We start from the raw sequence: 20822 nt of genomic DNA on the forward strand, positions 1-20822 counted from the left end.
GAAAATAAATAACTTGCACTATTGGAAACAAAATAAATAATTTTCAATGTTTTTCATTTTAAAAGTAGAAAATAAGCAGTATCTCCTCTAAATAAAATTACCCTTGTATATCCTGTAAATACTTTTTACTGTATAAATACTGTTTAAGCTTTCCATCGACATGTCGGCGGAATAACGTAACGGAGCGCTTGTGTTTTTTAAAGGGAAAGTAATTGAAATAATCTTCCTGGAAAAATTTTAACGATTATAGGTTCTGAATGTCGATTTCGATTATTTTTCGATTAATCGCCCAGCCCTACTATTTAGTTTCTATTACACTGCACTGTTTTTTCTCTTTCTCTATAAAAAGTTTTTTTTATTGTAATGTCACTTTTATTTTATAGTTTTAATTTATTTATTATAATCTTTTTAATTATTTATTTTAATGTGTTTTTAATGAGCCTTCTGAAGCTTTGTATGAACACCAGACCAAAATTTAAGTAGTTATTCACTGAAACTATTTGGTCACCATTTTCACTGTGTGGAAAAGAGCAGCTTGGACACTCTGCCGAACAGCTTTTTGTGTGTTTCACAGAAGGATTTTACTACCAAATGTACATAAGGGTGAGTAAACTTCATTTTTAAGTCAACTATTCCTTTAAAAAGTACTTAAAAACCATTTCACGGGTCAAAAAAATCCACAAAAGCCCTGTATATACAGCTGCTATACCATAAGGATCAGCTCTCTATCTACCAGTCCTGATCTCAGGAGCCATTGCACAAAGCAAACAAACAAGATCAGAGAGAATTAGAGCAGGAGGAGTGGTGGAGAACGAGTGAGAATGAAAAAAGAGAGGAGGCAGAACATCTAAATGAATAGATAAGTAGGCAAAACAGTCTGTTTCTGGGAAGTCGCTGTCAAGCGAAAGCTCTGGTTTCACAGGGCTGTTACATAAGAAAGCCCAAGCCCTACTCGCACTGGAACTCGGCCCAGAAACGTAACGTTATATACACACATATACGCACAGGACCTTATGCGAGGATTTAGTTAAAGGTCCACTGAGGCCTATATCCAGAATTTAATCATTATGTTTATTTGAAGTGAATGTTGGATGCTGCTGGAGTGTTTGTGGCATGAATTAGAAAGCTTTTAAGGTTTAAGGGTGGTCTGTGAACTGCCTCACCAAGAAAATTCCTGGAAAGACAAACTTATAAAAATATCTTTGACCTCAGATGAACTTGTCATATTTACTGAGGTCTCATCCCTACATCACTGACAACAGTCAAAAGCAGGCATATGAAAGGCAACTTTACCACCGGGCATTTTAAACTACGATTTATAGCAAATACATTGAAGTTTACAAGGATTTAAAGTCCACTCATAAACATTTGAAAAAGCATTTGTTGTGCAGGGCGAAATGAGGTTAGGGCCAAAGTTTGCTCCCTTTTAAGACAAATATAGACAGGAAGATGAAACCCACTATGCGGGTCATGCAGAATCAAAGGCACTTCCTCTATAATCTACTATGGGATGGTTTATTTCTTTATCATTCATAACAGTTTGAGGCCCCGGGCCCCTGATAAATGACCATGTCAGCCTGAAGAAAGAGCAAATTTACAAATAGGCCACAGAGTCAGTCATCTGATTCAAGACTATGAAAAGTGCCCTCAGTATGGCAAAAAGATGCATTCGCTTATTATAGCGCAATAATTATCTCATCAAAACAAACAGCTGCGAATTAGACATATTCAGCAATAGTACAATAGGCTTGATGCCTTTGGGCTCAGGACATATGACAGCTGTATACAAATGATCCCAAACAGAGAGCCAAGGGAAAACAAACTGAGGATCCAAACAAACCCACAAATTAGCATTGACCCAAAATGCTTCAGTGTGTGGGACTGAAAACTGGAGTTAGGTTTCTTTTGACCATTTGTTTTAATGCTTCAAGGGACTGTTGTCTCAAAAATGAAAATTCTGTCATTACTTACTCACCCTCATGCTGTAATTTTTTCAGTGCAACATTTTTGAAGAATTGCTATGCAGCTTTTGCAATAACCCACAGTGGGTCATCAAACTAAAAAGGACAAACAAACGCTAACATAAAAAAGCAACATAAAATCATAAAAGTTATAAAGTCATATCATAAAAGTACATTAAAAATGCACATTATATTATGATGCTTAAATGTGTTTTATTTTAATATTTATTTAGACAAAATAGTACAGAAGTTTAATATTGGCCAAAATAAAATAAAATAAAAGTGACTTGAAAAAAAAACCCATAAAGAATTTAAATATTTCAAATAAATGCTGCCTGTAAATTTCTAATTATGAAAGATTTATAGAAAAAAAAAATCAATTACCACATTTTCCACAAAAAACAAAAAACAAGAATTGTAACGATGCCTAAATTTACTAGTAACACTGAATTTTTAGTGTTTTATTTTCAAATTTAATATTGGCCGTAACATGAAAATTAATTATTGGTTACACTACCTTTCAAATATTTTAAATAAAATAAAATAAAATAAAATGTAACAGTAAAGTCTTAAAAAATATTTAAAATAAATGCTGCTTGTGAACTTTTTATTCATCAAAGATTTATATATAAAAAAACACATTATCACAGTTTACACAAAAATTTTATCAACTGTTGATACCAATAAGAATTATAATGATACCTAAATTTACCTGTAGCACTGAATAACATAGACAAAATAACATAGAAATGTAATATTGGCCATCATTTACACTACCTTTCAAATGTTTAAGGCAAATAAAAAATAAAATAAAATAAAATAAAATAAAATAAGCAATGATTTTTTTAGTATTTTATTTTCAAATGTTTTTAGAAAAAAATAGTATAGAAGTTTAATATTGGCCATAACATGAAAATAGATTATTAGCCTTTTAAATGTTGGGGGTAAAAAAGAAAATAAATAAATAAAATTTAAAAATTTAAATAAAATAAATTAATTGATCAAAAGTGACAGTAAAGACCTAAAAGCTTTTGAATAAATGCTGCCTGTGAACTTTCTATTCATCAAAGATTTCTAGAAAAAAGAAAATAAAAATAAAAGAAAGTAAAAGAAAATTAATCCACAAAAATAAGCAGCACAACTGTTGACATCAATAAGAAATGTTTCTTAAGCGCCAAATCATCATATTAGGATGATTTTTGAAGGATAATATAAAGGAATATATAAAGTAATTATGCTGGAAATTCAGCTTTGATCATAGGAATAAATTACATTTTAAAATATTAAAAAAATTCACAAAATTCTACTGTTTTTACAGTTTGTTTGTTTTTTTGAATGACTTACGCCTAAATGCGGACTTTGTGAACACGCTTCTTTCAAAAACAGTAGTGTATATCAACCAGAATAATACCAGATTATCTCAAATTAAATTTTACGATTATATGAATCAATTGTGTTTAATTGTACAATTCAAGGTATTGTGTGGCTTCAGAAGTCTGTAGTTATTATACATTGTCAATGTATAGCAAGAACTTCATTTTCTGACAGGAAAATAGACAAAAGAATGAGTTTGGAACAACATAGGGATAAGTAAATAACTGAAACTGAAACAGAAAGTTCATGACAAAAACACAAACGAAAAAGAGGCAAGTGGCTTGTTGATGTTACATCTGTTACTCAAGTCCATACAATAAATGTGTTCCTCATTTCTATTCTAAGCACTGTACTAATGTGCTCCAGGACCACACTGAGCCTGTCTGTCACAAGCACACAAGGTCAGAGAAGCACAGTGATGCATGTGACAGGCACGTGAAAGACGCCTCCTCCTCCTCCCCAACATGGGCATTATGTATTGTTTACATAAATACATGAGAAACTGGTTTAAGAGATAGTTCTCACAGGGAACCGCCATGTTCCTGAAAGACCTCAAAGCACCTTGTCAGGAATTTTTTATCATTATGATGAACTTGGAAAGGGCAAAGTGACACTGGATAGAGCTTGACAAATTCAAGTCAAACAGCAAACACAGCGTTCCTTCACACAAATACGCAAGTAATCCAAAATAAAAATGGCAGGAAAATGAAGCCTTCCTAATCTAAGGATTATAGACATTGAGCTCTCAGCAGTCCAAGTCACAGAATTTAAGCTTGGCGGCTGTGATGACAATTGCCGAGGCAAATCGAGCAATTTTCTCTACAAGCGTTTGGCTCATTTGCTATGCCATACTTTTACTAAACCTTTTAGAGTCCTCAATTCTCCAATGCACAGCAAAAGCACACAGGTCGCCACAATGGCCTGAATCCAAAAAAAGATGGCCTGAAATCCCACAAAACATCAATTGGTCCCTGTGCAATAAAACATACGCTGAAAGAGACAGACCAAAAGGTACAAAGGTGGAAAACAGAGGAGACAAGAAAGAGTGGAAATCAATAGTTTCCTCAGACGAAAAGACAACACTTTAAAAGCACATCAATACTTGAATAATCAGAGATGATTAGATTTAGATGTCAAAGGAGTGTGAAAATAAACCTGTTAAAAAATGTAACAACCCCCATCCTCTAAATATAAAAGGATTTACTCACTCTCATGTTGTACCTGTATGACTTACTTTCTTCTGTGAAACGCAAAAAAAAAAAAGAGTTTGACAAATGTGCAGGCTGCTCTTTTCCATGAAATAAATGAAAGAATGACAGAAAAGCAGGATAAACTTGTGATCTCATGATAATTTGTATGTATTTTACATAAAATAAAATGTACATTTTTTAAAGTTTTTACAGACACTAAAATGTACAATACTGACATATTTTTAGCATTTAAACTTACAATACTGATGAATTGACAACACAAAACGAAAATGATTCACGTATTAACAACTTGCTACCTGGTCTCATTACAAAAACTGACCTGTGGGAACTTTTGGTACTTTTTCAGTACAAAATACATACCAAGAAGTACATATCACTGCAGTTTCCAACAGAAGTGAACACTAGAGGCAGTAAAATAACAAGCAGCGACTATAAACATCAAAACCCACGCTGACGCGCTTGTTACGAATTCAAAAGTTGCCACTTCAAGAAACTTTACGACAGCTTTTATGTCAGGAAAACTGACTACACCTAAAACATAAAATATTTAAGTATGAACAACTTACTACCTGGTCTTATTACAAAAACGTACCTGTGGGAACTTTTGGTACTTTTTTTCGGTACGAAATACGTACCAATATGTACATATCACTTCAGTTTCCAACAGAAATGAACACTATAGGCGGTAAAAATAGCAAGCACTTGTAATCATTTTTGTACACAGTTATAATTACAGCTCCATATATTTCGGACATAGAAAGCTTGCTCGGTAGCTTAGCCGGCACGAAATTGGATGCGGAATCCTTGGGTACGAATCCCGTGAAAAACATGACTCACGATGAAAGAGCTGAAAGATGTTTTCGAAAAACAAGCTTAAACCTCATGCTTGAGATTGCGTTTGTGTCACATTCGCTTTTGTTTATACTATTGAACAAATCTGCGCCACTCAACAGACATTTCATGTCAGAACTGCGGTGACGCGTACAAAACCATTGTCACATAAAACGTACCATATCTTACGAAAAAGTTCCCACAGGTACGTTTTCGTCATGAGATCAGTTTGACAACTTCACAGATTTACAAATCCTTATGAATATTGAAATGGTGCCATTCATTGTTTTATTATTGTATTTAATTGTCATATCAATGGCATTATGTTTTCAATTGCATTATAAAACTGTTTACTTGTTTTAACTGTTTTTCTGTTCTGTGTGATTTCTGCTGCCAACTCGTTTTGAAGAACACAATGTTAAACAAGACTGCACTTTAAACCCTTAAAATGAATAATATTCTGCAATCGTTTAATCATACTTATCATGTATCATGTATGTTTACTTTGTTTGCCATGGGATGCAATGCCTTTTCTCTGACATGCTGTGACTGAAAATAGAACCATAAAATACACCAAAAAAGTCAATTGCAATTGTTGCATTTCTCTAAAATAATTAAAGCAAACAGGATGCGCTTCCTGCCACCTGTCTCTATGAACTTGAGCACGAAACTCTAAAACTGTGTATACTTGCTTCACAGACATAAAAAATATATATACAGACAATTGAATATCAACTTTTAAATGAACCAATTCAAATAGAAAACATATATTCTCAGATTATGTAGTTCGTATGAAACATGCATACAGGCGCATCACTACTGCGGAGATGACGAATCAGTGTCACCGACTTTATCTCTTAAGCCGAAAACAAAGCACTAGTTTATCAAATTATTAAAACGTTAATGCATTCTCCTTGCTGTTTTTCCCCCAACACATTCATAATTATTATATCTGCCGGTGCACTGTGCAAGATATCCAACATAATTACAAAAGGAATCCATTTTATTTGTGCGCTGTAATCCAGATCTTCAGAATAAGTATATATGACTACGAGGAACAGAACCAAATCCAAGTTTTTATTTATCTCCATTTTGAGCAGTGACCATAAGCATCAAAACCTGCGCTGACGCACTTGTTAAAAATTCAAAAGTTGCTGCTTCAATAAATTTTACGACAGGTTTTAACAAAGGAAAACTGAATGCTCATTGGCTCTCGCCTGCTTCGTCACACATTGCGTCATGCCTGGTTTCTGGTGAGGTGTGTTTGAATGAGAAATGCACACCTTCACAGAGTGGATCGGCATAATAATCTAAAAAAATTTCTGCGATTAACGACTTAAATTCTGCTCTGCACCTCACAATTCCACCAGAGAGAACTGCGGCTGCAACGCATTGTCATTTGGATTACTTTTGGTACTGCTTTTGACATTTTTGCAATAAATAAATGATGGTGATTGCACTTTTCTGTCTGTCATGGCTCGTGTTTAACTGTGCAGAAATAGTTATGCTAGGTTTAGAGGTAAGAGTTGGATTAGCGACTATTAAAAACATCTTTTAAAAGCTATTTTGTTACTAAAATGGTAATTTCTCTGCATATTTCTGTCAGTTACATTATATGTCTTTTTATTTTTGGTGTAAAACGGGTATGTTTAGGATTGGGGGGTAGGGTAAGTGGTGTAAAAATCTAAATCGCTTACCAATAATATGATAACAAACGATATAAAATGATAAAAATTATATATAAAGTTATGTTTTTTATGTTTGTGTGTTAAAATACATCCAAATTCTGTTTCAGCATAAATAAAAAAAAATACAAAAATGTACATTTCGTGTTTCTAAACGTTATGTACTAATACCTACTTATAACCAATAAGACCAGGCTGCTTTATTTAAATGCCTGACATTTGTGTCATTATGGATTACTTTTATGCGTTTTTGTATGTTTTTCTGTTCTAAAGTAAGCAGACATATAAAACTCAATGGCCTTTGCTGTAGAGCACAGCAGAGTTTTAATTAAATGTTTTTTAGGTAAACTTTGGTGAAATGTTATGACTCCTCATATTATTCCCTCCCTAGTTTGTTTTTCTAACCCTTTTCCAAATTTTGTCTCTTAAAACCAGAAAAAAATACATACACACTGAAACACTAGAGGAATAAACAAGTGAGAAAAAGAACCACAGCCTGTGTGCCATGTTAATTAACGTTTACCACCATTATTGGAATCCTAATACGTGACATTTGGCAGTCACAGTGCTAAAACCCAGTATTTGTTCTGAGTGAGAAAGCCCCGGTCATTACGAAACCATAGAGAGTCTGCTATTATAGGCCTTGATGTGAAATGTTATTATTAGCCATGCTATTATTTTTACCTTTATCACCACGTGCATATCGAGTACAACATTGCACTTATCATTAAATCCTAATTTATTACACCTCCCACCTGATTAGTCAGGCAAGGTGGTCACACCGCTGAGGGCAAAGCAAGCGCTAATCTTGAGGTTGACCCGAGGTCAGCCAGAAGTTTTGATTGATTGCTCAGCAGGCAAAACAGCTGTTGGCGCTACAATTCTGAGACTGGTGTTTGTTAGCTTTGCACTTTATGGCAACGTTGTTAGGCATCTCTAAAATCAAATTTGTTTTTTAAAACACTGGAAATGAGAATCATAATAAAATGAATGTCAGTTTCCACAGAGTTATTTCTGTTCCTTAAAGTTACAGTTCACAAAGTTCTGTAATTTTCTTTCCGTCTGCAGAACATAAAAGACTATATTTTGATGAATGTTGAAACTGCTTCTATTCCAGGGTTCCTGCAGATATGAACAAGTGTATTATTTAAAAGTGAAATATTATGTAACAATATACACTACCGCTCAAAGCTTAGAGCCAGTAAATATTTTCATTCTTTCTTTGTTTGAAAGAAATTAATACTTTTATTCAGCATGGATGCGTCAAAATATTTCTATTTTGAATAAATGCTGTTGTTTTTATTCATCAAAGACTCCTGAAAAAAGTATTACAGGTTCCAAAACATATTAAGCAGCACAACTGTTTCCAACATTCATAATAAATCAGCATATTAGAATGATTTCTGAAGAATCATGTGACACCGAACACTAAAGTAATGATGCTAAAAATTCAGCTCTGTGTCACAGAAATAAATTACATTTTAAAATATATTGAAATCAAAAACTGTTATTTTAAATTGCAATAAAACTTAATAATATCACTTTTTTCTAAACTTTTGATCAAATAAATGCAGCCTTGATGAGCATAAGAGACTTACTTAAAAAACATTACACTTTTTAAATGAAGCAGGTTCTAAATGAAAACTGAATACTATCCAATTATTGCATGAGACACTGAAGCACCAACAACTAGTGAGCCAAAATCAGTCCGATACTCCTCAAATACTGCCATTTGACTGGACACTAGCAGCATTTTTTCTAGTGGCACATGTTTTTTTATCATTCAGAAACCACACATCTATAGACCAGCATTGAGCTCACGAGTCTATCTACATACATGCATTCTTCATCAACAGATGCATTGTTCATAAGACTGATGTACTGATTAAACATGTTACACAGCAACACTCAAAGGCAGTTTTCTCTGCTGCAGTGGAATGACCATCAGTGCATCACAAAACAAACAAGTTTTTCCCCCTGAGCTAGCTACCATACATGCTACGGGCATCTGGCTAAAATTGCTCTTTGCTGTTCACACTATAACAGGTATCAAGTTGGTGTATACTAACAAAAATTGATTTCAGAACAATTTCAGAGAGTATAAAGTCAATGTTTATTTTAATCAGCATCCCTGGAATTTAGCTTAAATTGGTTTACAGGAATCACTGTAGTCTATATATTTAGTGTGTAAGGCTATGCATCAGTCAATTTAGCTATACACAAGCATGTAACCAGGTCTTGGGCTAAAAATAACACATTCAGCGTGGTGTCTCTGAAAAAGGTGTTACATTTATGTCTCTAATTTGCTGGTCTCTTCATGAGCCTAGTTTAACCCCACGGGACAATGCTGGAACAAAAGCCACAGAACAGGTGTCTCATAGACTGGAGTCACAGAGAGCCAGTGAAATCACAGTGTCTGCCGCGTCCCCATATGACAACCAAAAAACTTGTATCTCGGGATGCAAACAGTCCAATGCCTGCCAACAAGCACTCAGACCAGGTGACCAAACATATTTTCCATTTTAACAGCGGGCTTTGCTTTACATTTTTATCTATATAAAGCTGCAAATGGGCAGTTCTCCATTATGTAACTTTTTTATTTTAATTAACATAATTTTTGCAAAAGAGCAGGTCGTATGGGTTTTCGAAAAATATCTTTTTTGCAGTTTGTAACATAGCTATCCTTCAATGTAAAGCATCTACAAAGCTGTTAACCAAAAAAAGAGCATTATACATGAAGATGTCTCTCAAAAGAAAGAGTCGACTCAGATTTGCCTTAACGACTCGTCATATTTTTTAATTTTCTTCCTGTTACCGATAACAGATTAGCATAATCCCGCAAAACCACAGCAATACAATTCAAAACTTTTGTTGTGTGCTCATCATTTTACTGTGGACTGCTTCTTTAATCTTGTCTTTTATCTTCTTTGGCTTCTAATCTACTTTATTTGGACTAACAAGCGTCTCCCAACCACAACCTGTAAGTACAATTGATACATTATGTGTACATTTTCAACCGAGTGCTTAAATATCAAGGTTTTTGTGCTAATATATGATGTATACCTAGTGCATCTTAGCTTTCCAGGTAAACCAAGATATAACTGTCTTAATGAATTACTTTGATAATTCGCTGTGAACTTACCATTTACTAAGAATGTGTCGATTAATGTTGATCGCTGTTGTTCTAATTACTTTGTTTAACAATAAAGAGTCTAACTTAGACATATTTGGGTTTACAAACTGTGTTGTTTCATCAGTTAGTCACATTAGCACTCGGCTAACGTATCCACAATTATTGTTTTGTTATGTGCTTACAGTTTAGCAGCTAAACTTTAGCTTTGGGCTCGATTTGCTTGCATAAGTCTTAAACAAAATGTTTTTATGCCAGACTGGAGCACTTTATTATTGTTTTACGTAAATATGCTCCGGCTTGCCAGGTTTTCACAGTACAATCTGCCCAATTGCTACATAAAACTAGCCCAATTGTGTTTCGAGGGTTAAAATATACAGTTTTTGACAAGGTTCCCCTGGTAAATTCTAATTCCAGAGGCTAAATATGATGTTACTGGGGTCACTTCAACCCGCAGACATCAAAAACAACCATAGCAACACAGATGGTAGTGCTTACGAACTTGCTCAGTACTTCTCTCTGTGCCAAACACAACAGGCTTAGCCAGCTGACCAATCAGAGCAGAGTAGGCTTATGAAAGGGAGGGGTTTACAGACATTACGCTCCAAGCTGGTTCAAATAAATTGTTTCGAAATCATTGACAAATGACTAATATTAAATGTTTATTCTGAAAAAATTACAATGTTTTCTGACCTTAGATGCATTTAAACGTGTTGTAGGGGGCTCTAACACAATATTAGGACAGTTTAATAAAAAAACATATGACCTGTTTTTTTTAAAAATTATATATTTTAATACATTCATATACTGGGAATTTGTTGTGCATTAAATACCTCAGCCAAAAATCAGGACATAAACAGTCCCACAGCTGCCAATAAGCAGTCGGACAAGGTGACCAAACATGTTTTATATTTGAACAATAGGATTTGCCAGATGCAAGTGGGCAATTGTCCATAACATGACTTTTTTTTTACTTTTCATCAATTTTATTTTATATCTATTGGGAATTTAATGAACTGTGAAAACTGGGCATACATACCATATCCAAACTGTAATGCAATTAAAGGGATAGTCCACCCAAAAATTAAAATTCTGTCATTAATTATTCACCCTCATTACATTTCAAACCTGTAGGACCTTCGTTCATCTTCAGAACACAACTTTATTCAACAACTGTCAGTCTTCGACGAGTGTTCACATTTACAAGTCCTTACTACCTTTCTGGGCCTTGAACGTGTCAGTTGCATTGCTGTCTATGGAGGGTCAGAAAACGCTCGATTTTATAAAAAATATCTTAATTTGTGTTCTGAAGATGAATGAAGGTCTTAGGGGTTTGGAACTACATGAGGACCAGTAATTAATGACAGAATTTCCATTTTTGGGTTTAAGTGAATTTCAACGCAGTATGGCATTACATTTGGCTCATTCGCTTATTGAAAATGGCTTGATTTGCCTTATAATTACATTGTCTTATATTTTTTAAACAATAATAACTATAAAAGATCTACACTCAAGTAGTTTTGAATGAGTTACACAGGCACACCGCAGGACACAGCAACTTTCCAAAAGTATTTCATGTCAATTACCCAGATCAAAATCAATTAAATACCTTCCCCTCCCTGCCATCAGGCCAGAACTTTAAGAGAGCAACGGCATGGAGCTTTTCACCCACACAGCGGCGTGCCATGCACATAAAGCCTCTGCGGCTTCCACGACTGAGGGCCATCTCATGAGCCCTGTTCTGAAAGGGGAATTCGTGACTACAAGTGAGTAAAAGAGAGAGAGAAAGAGAGAGAGAGCACAAGTGAAAGAAAGGCCTGGGCTGGCTGTCTTTTTTCAGCCCAGCACGTCAGTCCGGCGCTATTTCATACTGTCGATCCCCAGCCATTCCTGTCACCACATTCCGCCCCACACCACCCCATCAGTGTGTATCTTCACAAAGACAGCTATTGTCCCGCTGGTGATCGCCCACTGACCTGCTCTATCTGCACTGCACTGCTGGTCATCTCAGAGGGACACGCAAACAGCACAGCGAGAAGGAGTGCAGGGGTGTGAGAGGGATGGTGGGGAACAGACAGAATGGAGAAGGGAGAGAGATAAAGGGAATGAACAGTAGATGAGCTTTCTGAGGTGTAGCTGCATTTCTCAGATTAGCCTGTTTGGCCAAAGGATGAAGAAGAAAAGCATGTGCCTATCCATACTAGTCATCCATAGACTAAGTAGCGGATCATTTATCTAAAATAGTTTTAGCTTACATTTTGCTTTAAAGAGGAAGACTATTTTTACTTATTAAAATAACAAATTTCTATTTGAATATATTTTAAAATATAATTTATTTCTGTGTTCATGGGTAAATTTTCATCATCATTGCTCCAGTCTTCAGTGTCACATGATCTTTTGAAACTTTTTTCTTATTTGCTGTTCAAGAAACATTTATTATTATTATCATCATCAATATTTAAAACTGTTTGATGTTCATCTTTGATGAAAAGAGATCCAAAGATCAGCATTGATCTGAAATAAAAAGCTTTTGAAACATTATACACTATACCATTCAAAAGCTTTTACTTTTATTTAGCAATGATGCTTTAAGTTGATCAGAAGTGATGATAAAGACATTTATAATGTTACAAAAGATTTCTATTTCAAAAAAATGCTGTTCTTCTGAAATTTCAATTCAATTTTTTTTTTTTTTTTGAGCAGCAAATCAGAATATTATAATTGTTTTTGAAGGATCATGTGACTGGAGTAATGATGCTAAAAATTCAGCTTTGAAATCACAGGAATAAATTACATTTTAAAATCATTTTAAATAGCAAAAATATTTCCAATTAAATGTTTTTGCAGTACTTTGGATCAAATAAATGTAGGCTTGGTGAGCAGAAGAGACTTCTATAAAAACATTAAAAACTTTTGACTGGTAGTGAACATTTCGAGACATTTACTAGTAAACTTCAAATCACCTGTTGTAAATTACATTCCCATTATTATACATAATTCAAAAGTCTTACTTTTATGATGACTGTAACACACTGAAAATGGTGTAAAAACAAATTCAGAAACTGGAGCTACAAAGAAATGGCAAGTAACACATTGAATTAAATGTAAAATTTCTGAAGTAGAAAAACTAAAATAGTATTTTCTTTTAAAAAGTAAAATCTTCAAACAGAAAAGTTAAAGGTGTAGATTTTATATTGATTTTTTTTTCAAGATTCTTTGATGAATAGAAAATAAAAAAACAGCATTTATTTAAAATTAGAAATCTAGAAAAGTCCTGACTGTCAGTTTTGATTATTTTTAATACATCCTTGATTAATAAAAATATGCATTAAAAAAAAGAAAATCTTGTCCAAATAAAGAAGAAAAAAAAAGAAAATCTTACTCCCAAACTTGGTAGTGAATAGTGAATATTAAATAGGATATTATATAGTTTTTAATAATCAAACTGACCGGTCACTCTACATTTCTAAACTACAAGAATACTGAACAACTCCTTCCATCCTCAACCCAAGACTTTTCTCATTAAATGTATTTTAAGAACAAAAGACCACAAAGCAAACACAGAAGCATACCTTGCTTGCTCTCTGCGAGAGAGCATTTATATAAGGTACTAAGCAGCCACACAACCAATGGACTTTTGTCCTGCATTGATTGCCCACAGGGCTGGAACCTATCCCAAATGTCTATGACGAGAATCTACAAGTACATGCTCCGGGCCATGGCCTGAGTCAATTAGCAGCCATTATCCCAATCCATTTCTATCATGCTGAGTGCCAAGTAGAGAGCCCACAGCCCAGCTGTCTAAGGAGCAAACACGCAAAACCCAAGCTCACTGAACCAGCATTAACAGTATCAGCACTAGATCACATTGAACGTGGAGCTGACACAATAGACGCATTTTAGCTCCTGCATGGAAACACGGTATGTTAAATGCACCATATTAAGAGCAGTAAAGGACAAAGCAGGGTTTGAAAAGAGAAGAGATTTTGGTAGCTAGGATCTGGGTCCATCTACACTGCAGTCTGTAACTGTCGTGCCAGACATTCCTTTAAAACTACTGAAACAATCAAAGCTTGCAAACAATAAGCAATTATCCGCTGAACTCTGTGACTCCAAAGAATTGAGATGTGAAAGATTGTGCCTTCAATTGATCAGTCACTTGGCGCTTATTCTCCATCACTGTGAAGCTGCAACATGTGGTGTAAATAATGTGCAATTCTTTTCTTCAAAGAGTTCTAATGCTAATACACAAATACCAAAAAATTAAAACTCTCATGCTGGAAATTTTCATGTATATTAAAAGGAATAATTCAACTCAACCTCAGGCTGTTTCAAATTCATATGCTATATTTTTTGGTAGAACGGTTGAAAATTTTTAATGCATTTTTACACAGACCAGAACTGACAAGCTCAAAAAGGGCAAAAAAGTAAAAAAGAAAAAAAAAAAACTATGATAAAGTATATGCGAGTGAAGCTCACCTCTAATTCTCAGTTGAGAATTTAAAAAAGCAGCATTCTTTTTAACAAGACACAAATGAAGCAATACAATGTAGAAAGAAAGAACGAAAGAAAGAAAAAGAAAGAAAGGAAAAAGTGCAAGCTTTGAGGAAGTGCAAGATTATCAGAAAATATTGTATAATTATCATTTTTTATTAAATTAACATACTTAGGCCTGTTTTTCATTTATATGGCTTCAGAATACTTGGAATAAAAAAATAAAAAAATGCAGCATTCTCTTCAGTAACAAGACAAAAATTGTAAAAAAAAATAAAGGGAAAATGCAATATTTGAGAAAAGGCCAGCTTATCATGAAATAATGAATTATAATTGATTTTACAATTAAAATAACACATTAAGGCCTGTTTGTCATTCACAAATGAACCAATTTAATTTTAGCATTATTTACATAGTCAAATTGTAATAAAATATTATTTTAATTATTAATGTAACTATAAATAATGATTTTTAAAATTAAATTAACAAATTAATATGGCTTTAGAATACTATAATCCTATAATAATAAGGACAATAAAATTTAAAAATGCATTCTATTGACTACTGAGCAACAACACAAATGAACCAATGTCATTGTAGCATTACTTAAATATTGTCAAAATTAAAAATATAAATATATTAATTCTAATTAAAATAACATTTAGGCCTGTTTTTCATTCACAAATGAACCAATGTCATTTGAGCATTTTTTACATATTGTAATGAAATAAAATAAAATAAAATAAATAAATAACTAAATAAAGGGAAAATGCAAGCTCTGAGGAAAAGCAAGATTATCAGAAAGTAATGAATAATTAATTATTTTTAAAATAACAGGCCTGTTATTCACTCATAATTCTTGAATAAGGCTTCAGAATACTTGAATAATAAAACTGAATGATAAAAACGCAGCATTGTAATCGGTAACAATAATACTTGGAATACCAAGAATACTTGGAATTTAGTGCATGGAGCAATTTTATGGTGCATTTATGGTCTTTTTTTGTCCTTTTTGGAGCTTGGTCACTGGGAACTATTGCTGAATAGCAAGAGCTGGGTAATGATTCATTACGAAAAATCTCCTTTTGTGTTTCACTGAACAAAAACACCCACATACAACAGGTTTTGAACAACATTTTGATGAAAAAAAAATCATATTTGTGAGAAATACTCCTCTTTTAATTTTAAATGTTTCAGACGTCTACAAATACCTGTTTGGTAAGGAAGTAATCCTCAAGGTTGAGTCTCCATGCCATAATCATATGAATGATGGACAGCACAGCTCCAGTGATCACAGCTGCTCTCATTCGCACCGGCAGCAGCGTGTAGATGATGTAGATGAAGAACACCGTCCACCATATCCCTTCAGACGCGCTGGGTGGATCCACCATCAACAAGCCAAACACCTGCACCACTACTAACACCGCCATGACCAAATAGCTCACGATCCACATGTAGTCCTGGTGGAAGCCGTTTCTGTTACAAACCACCATCAATGCTAAGAACAGTCCCATGGCTACGGAGAGCACCGAGGTGAACGCCACATCTGGTGGACCCTGGACACAGTGGAACACCAGCATAACTCCGCAAACCACAACCAGGACGCCCATGAGCATCGTAAGCGAGCTCTGGTTGAGCCTGAAGAAGTATCGCTGATACAGTCGCTCGAGCTTGGCCGACTTGAATTTCTTAGACTGAAAAACGTGAGCCAAACGCAACAAGCAAGTCAAAAAACACCTGTCGGGACCCTTCCTCTGCTCTCCGCCACCATCGGGGTCAATACCATCTTTCGTTTGCCTTGCATCTGAATCTTCAAACGCCAGGTCCACGGCTCTCAGACCCACATCGCCCTTTCGACCATAATGGTCTTCCTGCCAAACGCAGCGTGTGCTGAAGTTACTGCTGGTGGCGCCCCCTGCTGCACGGGAGTAGTGTTGAGAAGGGGACTCCATAGACTCGGGGTCCCGTAGACAGCTCATGTAGCGTGGGTTGCATAGGGATGAGCCCCGTTTACGCCTTGACTTCCTGCCATTGCGCTCACCCCATGCCGTCTTATGGTTGTCCACTCTCGCAGCTTTAAAGCCATTGACCCAAGACATTCTGGAAGGAAAAAGAAGGTCCATAAGAACAGAAAAAACTGTTTAAAAGGTACATTGAATGTCCATTTTCCACAAGTTTGTATGATTCTTTAGGGTCTTAATGAAATGTCTGCAACATCTTTTGGTTAAAACTCCTTAATGGTCATGTAAAACAACACCTTTTTACCTCTGAGTGAGCCGTTTCAGTGCATGGCTCTTTAAATGATAATGAGCTACTGCTTACCCCCCCCCCCCTTCCTCTTTTTTCTGTGGTGCGTTACCATTAAAAACAAAAATAATCCACTGCGTCCTCTTTGGCATGTCAGGAGAAAATGAAGACTCTTATGTTCACTTCTACATTCAAATACAATACACCTGCATTGATTATGAGACATTGTTGTAGCTACAGCTGCTCGAGCACGGAGAAAATGGTGAACTGCGTACAACTGGCTGAGGGCTGAAATATATTAATAAGGGACAGTCCCTCAGCAGTCATGGGTCAAAATGGCTTGATAATTGAGACAGTTTAGTTTTTTGGGGGATTAAAAAAAAGGAGTGAATGGTTTTTTATCATTGTAGGGTGGCTGTGTTCACACACTGCTAAGACACATTTATATGCAAACACTATGTAAAAAAGAATTTTGCATCCGATGTCCCTTTTAAATTTTATTTATTTATTTTATTCATATCAGCATTAAAGGCTATATTCATGTAAAAAATAATAAAATAATAAATCGTAATATACACAATTTAACTACAAAGCTTAAAACCCTAAGAAGCTCATTCCTAAAAACATACCAGAGTTTCTAAAAATATAATTGACACTATAATTGTTTGCCATTCCACTTATTAACCACGTTTTTTAAACAATACTGAAGTAATTACCACACTTTTCCAACTAAATTCCTAAATAACCACAATTTATATGTGAGCCTGGGCCACAATACCAGTCATAAGGGTACATTTTTTAAACTGAGATTCATACATCTCAATGAATAAATAAGCTTTCCATTGATGTATAGTTTGTTAGCATAGGACATTATTTGGCCGAGATACAACTATTTGAATATCTGAAATTTGAGGGTGCAAAAAATCAAAACATTCAGAAATTCGCCCAAAGCTGTCCAAATTCAATTCTTAGCAATGCATATTACTAATCAAAAATTACGTTTTTATATAATTATGCCAGGAAAAATTACAAAATATCTTTATGGAACATGATCTTTACTTTATATCCCAATGATTTTTGGCATAAAAGAACAATCGATAATTTTGACCCATACAATGTTGTTTTGGCAATTGCTACAATATACCTGTGCCACTTACGTCTGGTTTTGTGGTTCAGGGTCACATATTTGTCTATAAAATTAATTTCAAGCATTTGCATAAGCTTTAGATCAAAAGTTGCTTAGAATCATGAGAAGCGAAGTCGGTCAACTGTGTTTAAACTTTTAACTGGTAGCGTATTTACACAGTGAAAGCTGCCAAGTTATTTAGTGAGATCGACTTACCTGTGCAACTTCCTCTTTGTGTGGCAGCACTGCTCTCTTTAGCAAGGCACTGCATTTACTCTAGTGTAGAGAGCTAATATTACCAGCATTTTTCTGAGCACAGAGTTTGTCAAGTTCCGCGGCACCCACTTAAGTACAGGGTCAACAGAAAATCCTCTTTTTTGCGCCAAGATCTCTGCATCTCTCAGCCACCCGAATCTGTTGGTACAATACAAACAGAGCACATGCAGCATGAGTGAAGCGTGAAAATGAAAAAGGCACAAGACCAACCTCTCTGAGATTATCAGTGTCTGATTACCGTTAATAACTTTCGCTAATAGCTGTCGCTGAATTCGCTGTTGACATTAATGTGTGTTCATTCATGTTTATGCCTCAATAGGTTAGTAAAGAGTATTGATTTCAAGCTGTAATTAACCAGCTATTCTGTTTTCTCAGAAATGTTAATTCACATGAAAAGAGCTGAATATAAGAGGAAATAGAATTGATAGACGCTAAAAACGTCCAATCAATCTCACAGTAAACCTACGAATGCACAAGAAAAAAAGAACCTCATAAATACAAATATTTGACATAGACTTAGGTTAATCCGACTGTCCAATCACAGAGGATTTGACTTTCAAAGCCTACCACAAAAACGGTGTGTTTTAAGGCAGGAACGTTTTCCCAAAATATAAACACAGTCCATTTTCTAGCTTGCTGTCTGACAACAAAGGACTTACGGCCCGTGTGTCATCATAAGTCAACGCTCTGTAATTCAGATTAAATTGTCCATGCTTCCCCAAATTTGCTCAGATGAGTCACCACTTTACCTCATGTCAGGGGCATTCTTTTTTAAGCACTAACTGTCTGGAAATTAAATAAAACCTAACCAACTTTTAATTTAACGTTTAACGTTTTAACCACAATTACATCAGGAATCTGTCTAAAAATATATATTTTTCCAGTTTTATACATACACAAAAACACACAGTTAAAATGAACAAATCAAAAATGCTAAAAAATTGTGAATCAAATGTGAAGCCACAACGTCTCTTTAAGCACTGAATTTGTCTAAAAATATATATTTTCTCCAGTTTTATACTGTGTAAAATACTGTGTACTTTATCTGAAACGTGTATTTTTAACCTACAATCTTGCTTTAAAAAATCTAGAATAAAAACATCTAGGCCTACATGTGAAAAATACATGTTACATTCAACTCCCCTTTAATGTGTAAGCTTGAAAGGCACAAGTACTATTGATCAAAATGAAGCACAGCTATCTAAATAAAGTTACGGTGGTCTGTGGGAAACGAGGGCTGTTTTTTCCTTCATGGATCCCACTCTAGAGACATTGTGGCTTCACATTCGATTGCAAGCACTAATTTAACTTGGCAGGAAGATTCAACCATTCATTCAGTACTGACATAAGGAAAAAAGTAAGGGATGATAAAAACGTTTAACTTGCTTCAGTAAAACTATAAACAGCAGTGTCTATGACAGAAGAAAGAGCAGCTACTTCAACACCTCACATACAGAAATTGACAGAAAAACATGAGTTATGATCAAATATTAAGTCTGTGCACATTATCCAGCTTTGAATGTGTCTATATCTCAAAAGCAGACCATGAGAGAGTCTACAGACAATCTAATGACCTATCCAGTGCACTGGCATGATTTAGACACACTGCGTTTAAACGCTGCCACAGTTGCTAAACAAGTAATGACCATAAACAAACTCTGAAATGTGGAGAATGTGCCTGGTTTCGAGTGCAGTGCATTATAGAGCCCTCTTTGCAGTATGGGTACTGCTGCTGAATGCAAGCGCAACATACCTGATCATGAAGAGACAAACGCAGCTAGATATCCTTACTCAACTGTTAATTCGCTTTCATCAGCGACTGGTGCAACTAACAACTATAACATGTTGCCCAAGGTTCCAACGCCGCTGCCGCTGCTAATAAGCCCACAACACACTGCAAAACAAGCACACATTTCAAGAGTAAGCGAAAGCACATCCGTAGGGCAAGCAGCACTCACCGAAAGCCCCCATGAATCAGCAGCACAACGTGCTTCAATAGCGAAATCACGGAGTGGAACTGTCGCTTGTCCGAGAGCGTGTGTGAACGGCGAGTGACTGACTGGGGCGATGGTTACATTCTCGCACACGCTGCTGATACGGTCACGTTCGTCTTCATGCTTCTTCACTCGCTGCTACTATCCACTGAAGTCTGGAGTCCCCCTAGAGGTGCAGCCTCCGTGTTTGTTTGTGTGTGTGTGTGTGTGTGTGTGTGTGTGTGTGTGCGTGTGTGCGTGTGTGTGCCTTTGGTGTTGCCTACATTGTGGGGAGCAAATGTGAACTACACAAACATTGTGGTGACCATCCCAAATACCACGAGGGCAGGGTTAATAAACATGCTAAACATACATGAAAAGGTAGAAATGCGAAAAGGTTTCGAAATAGACATAAAGATATTAGTACAGTATAAAAAGTATGACATTTAATGGAAAGTCCCCACTATGAAAAACACAGGGGTGTACACTTTGCAAGATTGAATTGATTATTTTA

At 35.2% G+C, this 20822-nt stretch overlaps 1 protein-coding gene across 1 annotated transcript in view; it reads right to left on the reverse strand.

Annotated features, from left to right (window-relative positions):
* Window positions 1–20527, reverse strand: part of adcy6b (adenylate cyclase 6b) — a 52171-nt gene extending 31644 nt beyond the window's left edge. The window contains exons 1-3 of the mRNA XM_073822912.1: window positions 20294–20527; window positions 18276–18473; window positions 15898–16786 (exon numbers count right to left, since the gene is read on the reverse strand). Of these exons, the coding sequence (XP_073679013.1) occupies window positions 15898–16785 (888 nt within the window). The 5' untranslated portion in view covers window position 16786; window positions 18276–18473; window positions 20294–20527. The remainder of the gene's footprint in view (window positions 1–15897; window positions 16787–18275; window positions 18474–20293) is intronic.
* Window positions 20528–20822: the final 295 nt, after the last annotated feature.

Source organism: Garra rufa, chromosome 18 (genome assembly GCF_049309525.1).
Source record: "Garra rufa chromosome 18, GarRuf1.0, whole genome shotgun sequence".
In the NCBI taxonomy this organism is placed as follows: domain Eukaryota; kingdom Metazoa; phylum Chordata; class Actinopteri; order Cypriniformes; family Cyprinidae; genus Garra; species Garra rufa.